Genomic DNA, 8,863 nt, shown 5'->3' with positions numbered 1-8,863 from the left:
GCAACTTTTATAATTGATCGAAAATACTGGCCATTTTGTCACATTTTGAACCAATCTACCCTTCTTTTTTTCTTTTGTGCTTAAGAAATGATACCTTCATTAAAATAAGAGCATGGAAAAATCAGAAAAATCATCTTCATCATCAAACATCACAGAGGCAGAGAAGAACTACGTGGCTACCTGTCATTCACCTCTCTTAGTAAATAGACAAATAATAATAATAATAATAAACCCAGATAAATAGGGACTTGATCCAGCACCTCTGGAAGCATGGGCTGTTCCACACAGGGATGCATCAATTAGATCAGGATCGTTCATTGAATTAGTGGGTTCAGTAGTGAACAGGCCATAGCCTAAAAATCAGTCCGGATGATCCTAGACCTTAAGGTATGCCGTGCACTATTTGGGTAGATAGAATCCAAACATAAACATGGTAAACCCCTATCGTATCCTGAAGATCCAACAATGATTTCATTGTTTGACATGGAGCGCAAGTTTCCAAAAAAAAAAAAAAACTGTTAAGAGGACAACAATGAAGGGACGAGACTGTCTACATTTAAGAGGCTTTCTTTCTGAATAAGAGGACAACAACGAAGAGACAAAAACTGTCTACATTTAAGAGGCTTTCTTTCTGAAAGAAATCGACCTCTGTTTTCTTTAGAAACAGAAATGTTAGCAATTAGCTGTGAGAGAAGAAGAAAGGTTTGAACGAAATGGGAATCTATATTGACTCTAGTAATTTGGGTTCAAAATATTCTCGAAAAGCTTTCAACTACCTGTGATATCCAAGGTACCATAAGTAAAATGACAGCAATAAAATCATACGAGGTCTACAGATGAAGAAAAGGCAGATTGAGAGATCCAGGACAGGAAAAGAAACATCAGTTCTCTGCAAGAGAAACCGAACTGTTCTCTGCATTCAACATTCAGCAGAAAATGGAGCATAAAACTAAATCGCAATGTTTTCTATATTCAGCAGAAAATGGAACCTCGGTTCCAGCTTCTTTTAGTAAAAGTATACTAGGAAGGCACACCCACATCAGTTCCGACACTTGAGAATCCACTTGAGAATCCTCTCAAACCATCTAGGATGGCATAGTTCTGCATAGTTCAGAATCTACATAACAGTAATTCAGCATTATGGTATTGTTTCTGAGAAGTTGGGCTTCCTTAGCTGACTTGCGGGGTGGCAAGAACCGGTTCAGGAGCCACCTCTGCAGCTGAATGCCCCTTACTAGTACGGCTGGGCTTATCATCTAACCCCCAAAATCCTTCTGTTTTTACATCATCCCTAGCCATCAATCTTGAGAATTCCTCATGGTCATACTGCGAAGCATCTTTTCCTCCAAAATCAGCAGGAAGGGCCTCAACATCGAAGTTCTGTCTCATGAGCTCTAAGCTTTCTTCATTCTTCAGGTAAATGAATTTCACCTTCTGAAATGTTTTTGGATCTAAGAAGTACTTGACAATCTGCATGGTACAAGAATAGAACAAGTTAATTGTCATCAACGACAAAGATAATGCTTGGCAGTAATGTACAACGCCCAATCATGATAGAAGATACCATCATCATCATTATCATCTTAGCCTTTCTCCGAGCAATTTCAGGTTGGCTTCTAAAGAGATGATTGGGAAGAAAGGTTTTATGATTGCTGCCCATCAGACATCAACCTTCCTCATTTTACCCGGGCCCTTGGAACTGGCCATGGTAGAGGCTGAGGAACAAGTAAAGAGGTGTACGTTCATCTTTCTGAAGTTATCAAGGAATGGTCTTTAATAATTTCCGATCAGGATTTTGAATTTCCTTTTCTAACAAATTCAGATGCATGTAGTTGACTAGAACTCAAACCTTCCAAAAGGTTTCGAAGATCCTCGGAGGATTGTAGAGAAAGGCTGCAGCAAGCCTCTCCGGATAGTGATTCTGCAATATATTCACAGTTTCTCGGGCGGTCTTGATAGGTACTGAGTTTGTTAATGACCAGCCACTGAAGTCTATCATCCACACCATCTGCTCGTGACCCTCAGGCAGGCTAATTATTGCATTCTCTATGAGATATACCAGATGGCGGAGCTGATTGTCATGGGATGATGTGTTCTGCATATGAAAACAAATTGTTTTTAAAGCTCTCTTCACCCACCAACGCAACTGCATAAACACCATACAAGAAATCATTCAAGACAAACCTGCTTTCCTGGTCTGAGTATAAGAACAGTCCTTCCCTGATGATCATTAAAATTTGCTCTGTATGCTTTCCCTGTCTCACCTTCAATGGCCACTTCATGCTGAAAGAATAGTGTAACACACGTTTTAGTGGATCAACCTCAAATGAGGAAAATATTGCACATTTTGTCCAGTTCTATGTAACTTAGACACATCATTAGCGTCAAGCATCAACCTTCCATGCCAACCTGTTTGCACATTGACATGATGAAACTGAAAGGTTTTTTTTTTCCTTCTTTTTTAACAATTAAACAAAAGCTTCTGTCCAGAAAATAGCAGTGTGTGTGTGTGACTATATCATGGTGTGTCATAAAGGCCATTACGTAAAGGTAACGGTGGCAACCGTTACACATTACAGGGTCGTAACGGCCGTAACAGCCGTTATGGAAAAAAAAAAAAAAAAGACTCGTAATTGCCGTTTACGGCACATTACGTCCCCTATAAAGGCCATAACAGCCCTGTAATTGTCTGTTATGGGGTAAATACAGGTTTTCCATACTTTTTAATCAACATTACCGGACAAAAACACGTTTTTCATTAAAAAAATTCCAATAAAAAAGAGACCGTAATGGCCGTTACAGGGGCCGTAACAGCCATTACGACCCGTATTGTAAAGGTAACGGTGGTGGCCGTTATGGCCACTGTTACCATTACAGAACACCTCTCTCTCTCTCTCTCTCTCTCTCTCTCTCTCTCTCTCTCTGTGTGTGTGTGTGTGTGAGTAAAATTTGTGTTACCACTAGTGTTTTAAATATCAATGATACCGGCCGATATATCCCACCTGTGCAATTCGAAATGCACAAGTAGTGGGATATATCCCACATGTTCAATCCGGTGAGCATTTTTTATTTTTGAACCTTTTTTTTTTTTTTTTTGTAAATCATGTTAAGTCATTGTCGAATTCTTACAAATCCATGTTGTTTCATGTTTTGCATGAAAAATCATGGATTGGGAGCTTCGATTTTGAGATTTGGAGGAGATGGACCGAGTTGCGGAAATTTGAAAAAAATTAAAAACTTTCCAATTTCTCGCAAATCGGTTGCAATATATGTCCAAACATAAAACCAAACACGTATGTAACCTGATTTAGCGATTCTTCTTTTGCTTTTGAATGTATTGCTTGTGTTTCCACACGTCTTCTTACATTTACAAATTATAGGAATAAACTTTGAATATACTTGCATCAATTTAGTTAGACGATGCATAGATTAGGACCCCATACAAAGAAAACCCATTATGTACACTGGTATTATGTACACTGGTTTTTTGTAATGTTTTGATTTGCAAGTGTGTATTGATGTCGTTTTTAACAATCACTGAAATTTCATTGAAAAATTTGACTAATTTCCAATGTTTCCAACAACAACAATACATTACATGATAAAACCGATATATCCCATGCGATAACTGATACGTATCCGTATCCCAAAGGTGCAATACGTAACGCGATACCGATATTTCCAACACTAGTTACCACTACAAAATAAGACAAAAACAAGAGAAGCTAAAGCTAGAAGTTTACTGAAAGCAAGTTCTAAATGTTTCTAGGCATACGTCCAACACGTCCAACACAACAATTTATAAAGAAATGCACGTCCTTCAGAGATCCAACTTGATAAAAGGTGCACCCACACGTGCATACATGTGTATGTGTCTGTCTACGCACGCATGATCATAGCTATGGAGGCACAGGATTTTCGCAACTCCGTGTCATTTCTGCACACATTATGCATGAAAGGGATTTAAAATTTTAAAAATATAATTAAAAAAATAAAAACTCCTTTTGTATTTTGTGAATGTGCCTTGGTCCAAAAATCACATTTTCAAATGGTCTTAGCGATTTAATTGGAGGCATACAAGTGACCACTAGAAGAAAAAGAAAAATAAAATAAAATCAGCAATAGCACCCTTTTTATCAAAAGGTTAGAGGTTTTGGGGGAATGGCATCCAGCCCGTCCGGCAATAGTGTAAATGGCATTCAACCCATCCAACAAGGTCAAAGCAGATCAATCCAACCATCAGCTGGGCCTGATGCATGTTTGGAGATTTTGTGGGGGGTTGTCCATTGTTTTCTATGGTGTGGTCCACCATATTGTTGGATAGGCCTGATTTTTGGCACTTCCATTTTCATGGCGAGCATCACTACTAGAACAATGAGCAGTTGAATTCCATACAAATACCAAGGTGGGCAATGGCATCCAACCCACACCAAAAGTTTGGTCTCACAATGAACATCCTCCGGTTCTTTATTTTATTTATTTAAGAATTTTTATTTATTTATTTATTATTTTATTTTATTTTTTGTGTTAGCACGTTAGTACACACACCCCACTGTTAGCCACACCCCACTTGGGAATCGATACCAAGACCTCAGTGTTGAAACGAGGTTATCTTCACTCAGTGTACCACTTGAGCTATGGATTGGCATGTTATTTATTTATTTAAGAAATTGAAGATGAACATCACCTAGTTTGGAATCCACCCATCAGGTGGGCCACACCTAAACTTTGGATCAAATTGGCAGCTGCCCATTATTTTCTTAGGCATTTCCCACATGATGAGTGCTTCAGACTGAATTTCGCATCAGGTGTTTATCAGACTATGATTTTAATCCAACTCAAGAATGAAGAGCGTGGTTATCAATTAAATGACATCAGGAAGCTTACCCAGCGGATTTCCTCAGGCTTATATGTTGATCTCCACTTCAATGTCTCTTCCAACATTTTCTTTGATCTGTCGACATTCCAGTTCCGGGCTTCCAAATACCTCCTTAGACATGCATCAGTACAAAACCGTGAACTACGTCCAGATAGTGGTCCAATAGCAGCTTTGAGCTCATTGACCTGTAAAGGATCCATAGTTTTTTATATACATACAATGGCATCTTTTTTCTTTTCTTTTCTTTTTTAGGCAACAGGGCAGAGGATTTTATTGAAATAGAAGGGAAAGAAGGCTATAAAAGGGGAAGAGATGATGACATATGTATTTTCCTTCACTAACCGGTTATATGCAAACTTGCCATTTCAAGTGAATAGTTTGATGCAAATAATGCCTTTTGTGAAGAAATTTGGAAGGAGAAGTTGAATAAAAAAATGAGCAGAATGTGACAGATCCTCTTTCTTTTTCTGGGTTTTTTCTTCTGATATTACACCTATACTGCTATGAATTCATGAGCCTAGAGAGAGTGCAAAAACAATCATACATAAGTTTCTTTATCAATAGGAAAGCTACAGCCATGTAGTAGAGGTGTCTGCAATCTGGTTGACTGTCATATCCATACTAGAACGAGAAACATCAACATATTTTTATTGATTGAAGGAAGATTCAAGATATACACAGCTCTTCATGATTTCCCTGTCATTTTGATACAGTTTTAACAGGAACAAAAGAAGAAGATGAAAATGTTAATGGAATTGTTTTTTCTTGCCAGGTGCGTCGGGCTATCACAGAGTATAACTAAGATGAGCTGGTTTATTGAAGTGCCTGCTAGTAATTATTATCTTCTTAGCCTTTATACATGATAGGAAGACTTCAAAGGACTTCGAGATGGTGAGAAGGATATTGAGCCTTGTTTACTTGCCAAGAAAGGGGCTAAGATAGGGATGGCTGGTGAAATAGGATTAGTAAAGCCGACAAAATAGCTGGGACAATGCCATGATGCTAATGGTGGCGGTGATGATGACAATATGGCAATGAAGATGAAAAAGATGGCAACTATGATGATGACGACAACAGTGAGATCACTGATGGTGATGATGATGACAATGACAACAGCAATGACAATAACGATGATGGTGGCAGAATCGTACTTTACTAAAATATGAAACATTTAGAACAATGATAGTGGAACACCTAGATCTAACAACAAGGTGCATGCAAATTTTGTAATTTATACAGATGAAAATTGGATTTCCTCTTGAGCTCATGGATTCGAGCCCATGTAGCCTTTCGGAAAAAAAACTAGGCCCCCTCAACTGCACCCATGAAATTGCATGAAGCCAAACAGCTAATAGATACAGGCCTTATTCTTTTATATATAGTATATCTCCATTACCTTGGCTTCTCGGTGCACAAGATCATTTTCCTGCTGATCATGAGCATGCCGTCTACGGAACATGGTGATTGCTTTCAAAGCCGCAAAGTCCAACCTTCAATAGTAATCCTGGCAGATTACATATAAGAAACCATATAAGATAGTTAATTCACATCATTGTCCTAGACTACATAGCATTACTCTTAGAAGAGACCAAAATTCTCAAGGGCCGTTACATAATTTAGAACGTGATGCATGTTGAAATGTTCTACTCATGTGACGTATGGAATTGAGGTGAAAAAAGTCCCCATTGGTCCATCCAAATCAATAGGATCTTACCAGATCCGTTGGTCCGAAGTTGTTTTGGTGCAGGGCCACATCAGCTGCTCTGATCTAAGTCTGACCTTGTTTCAAAAACAAGTCCCATGGATCCGATTTTCTTTCCAGTAACTAATGACTGAAATTTAAGCAAGAAGAACATCCTCAAGCCTAACATGGTATGATATTCAACCTAAACCACATTTCCTTCAGTTACCAAAAGACCCAAAGATTTTTCTTTTCACACTCGTGCAAGGCAGATTGGAGCCTGATAAATATGTGCATTAAACTTGTATGCCAGATGAGGTCAAGGTCATAGAAAATCATCATCATCACAATCATCTAAGCCTTATCCCAATTAATTGGGGCCAGGTACATGAATCATTTTCCACCATTCCACTCTATCAACCTAGCATGAGTTTGGAATGTCATATTTGAAGTTATGGCATAAGTTTGACACTGGCTGCCAACCTGATGCAACCTTCCTCCTTTATCCAGGGTGGGGACTGGCAATGAGAGCGTGAAACTCCCACAGGCGCAATGTAATAGCCTGTTAACATAGGTTGATTACCATCAACTGCTATCTAATAGCCTATTGCATAGGTTGATTATAATCAATGAGTAAACGCTGTAGAAAATGGTTGAGAAAAAAAAAATGATGAATCAATGTTAATTGAGACAAAGATTCTCACAAGGAATTGCTTGAATTTCAGGTTCTTGCCTCCCAATTTAGCTCATAAAGTCAATAAGAAACCCAAAATGAAAAAAATAAAAATAAAAATAAAAATTAAAAGAAATGTCTGATAGATGGAATTGTTTCCACATACAATTCAGGATAATCTGTAACAGAAGATGCTTCCTGCCGACTCCTGCATATGATATTCTTTTCCTATGATATTAATAAAGGGCTGATAAAAGCTAATAACCAGTAGTAATCTCTGACGGGGTAAAAAAAAAAAACACTGTGATTCCATCGGAATAAAAAAAAAAAAAAAAAAAACTGAAGAAAATTCTGAAAAGCGTTTCAAGATATTACTTTACACACTTAATAATAATAATATATGGAATGTTTTCAGATGCATTTTAGCAGTAATAAAAGGAAAAGAGGAGGAGTTTTAAGAATAGAAATATGAAAGAGAATTCAAGAAAGAAGAGAAAATTCCTACATACTTCTCTTCTTCGCATGGATTATCTCCTTAAAAGTAAAATAAATAAATAAACTGATAGAGAGAGAAAGAGGGAGTAGAGACCTGGTAGAAGCAGAGCAGAGGTTCTTCTCCTCTGCTTTGCTTCAGGGAAGAGAGAGAGAGAGAGAGAGAGAGCAAATGGTGCGATCTGAGCGAGGCCTGCGTTTGTCCTTTCCTGCTCTCACTATAAAAGCATTGCCTTCTTGTTCTTGGAAGCCACTGTTTACACCCCTCCGTTTTTGATAGAAATGCCCCTTTCTTTCTACTTTTCATTCTTATTGTAGATTCACAATAGAGTCATTGTAGCACCGAGAGTACACGAAAGGAGTCCACTTATCAATCCCTGGATTTTATTTAATTATTATTATTATTATTATAAAACACGAGCGAACCCCCGGCGACGGGAACGGATTGGCTACTCCCCCTGACACCAGCCCCGTGGCTGGTGTTCAGTGGTCTGTGGGCCCCATCATGATGTCTGTGTTTCATCCATTTTTAAAGATCATTTTATGGCTTAATAAGATGGATATAAATCTTAGGTGGACCACACCACAGGAAAAAAATAGTGATTGGATATCCATCATTTAAATCCTCCTAAGGCCCACTGTACTGTTTATCTGACATCCAATCTCTTTATTAGGTCATAAAGACCCAGATGAAAGGAAAAAACAAAGAGCTTGATCCAATACTTTTATGGCCCCCCAAAATTTTTTACTGGTCGACGTTCATTCAACACTGTTTCCTATAATGTGGTCCACCTGAGATTGGTATATATCTCATTTTCTGTGTAATATCATAAAATGATCTATAAAAACATATGGACGGCATGGATGAAACATATACATCATGATGGGGCCCACAGACCACCGAACATCAGCCATTGGCTGGTGGCGGGGGAGTAGCCAACCCGTTTCCCCCGGCGACGAGTTATTGCAAAAGACAGCTGAAAGATTTCCACCGCCTACATCTCTATCATACGCCATGCGTGTCTTTTCACTTCATTCCCAGTTCGGTAAATCACACCATTCGTATGTTGCGTCCCACTCTCGGAATTAGAGATGGACGGTTCCGAAAAGAGATTCAACAGAAAGTCCACGTTCAATT

At 38.4% G+C, this 8,863-nt stretch overlaps 1 protein-coding gene across 1 annotated transcript; it reads right to left on the bottom strand.

Moving 5' to 3' along the window:
* Positions 1-869: 869 nt before the first annotated feature.
* On the bottom strand, positions 870-7,982 carry LOC131229119 (uncharacterized). The gene is made up of 6 exons (XM_058224994.1): positions 7,823-7,982; positions 6,276-6,383; positions 4,888-5,064; positions 2,185-2,283; positions 1,850-2,095; positions 870-1,470 (listed from the first exon to the last, which is right to left on the bottom strand). The coding sequence occupies exons 2-6, from the start codon at positions 6,336-6,338 to the stop codon at positions 1,171-1,173; spliced, it is 885 nt and encodes a 294-aa protein (XP_058080977.1). The 5' UTR covers positions 6,339-6,383; positions 7,823-7,982; the 3' UTR covers positions 870-1,170.
* Between the last annotated feature and the right edge of the window lie 881 nt (positions 7,983-8,863).

The sequence above is a fragment of the Magnolia sinica genome, chromosome 16 (genome assembly GCF_029962835.1).
Source record: "Magnolia sinica isolate HGM2019 chromosome 16, MsV1, whole genome shotgun sequence".
Taxonomy (NCBI): domain Eukaryota; kingdom Viridiplantae; phylum Streptophyta; class Magnoliopsida; order Magnoliales; family Magnoliaceae; genus Magnolia; species Magnolia sinica.
This window is presented reverse-complemented; position numbering and strand designations above follow the sequence as displayed.

Bases quoted from the DNA above. Each gene is read 5' to 3' on its own strand.
- LOC131229119 (XM_058224994.1), bottom strand. From the start codon at position 6,338: ATGTTCCGTAGACGGCATGCTCATGATCAGCAGGAAAATGATCTTGTG. The intron at 5,065-6,275 runs GTAATGGAGATA...GATCCTTTACAG, and splicing joins TTGTGCACCGAGAAGCCAAG to GTCAATGAGCTCAAAGCTGC. The intron at 1,471-1,849 runs GTTTGAGTTCTA...TGTACCATGCAG, and splicing joins TCTTCGAAACCTTTTGGAAG to ATTGTCAAGTACTTCTTAGA.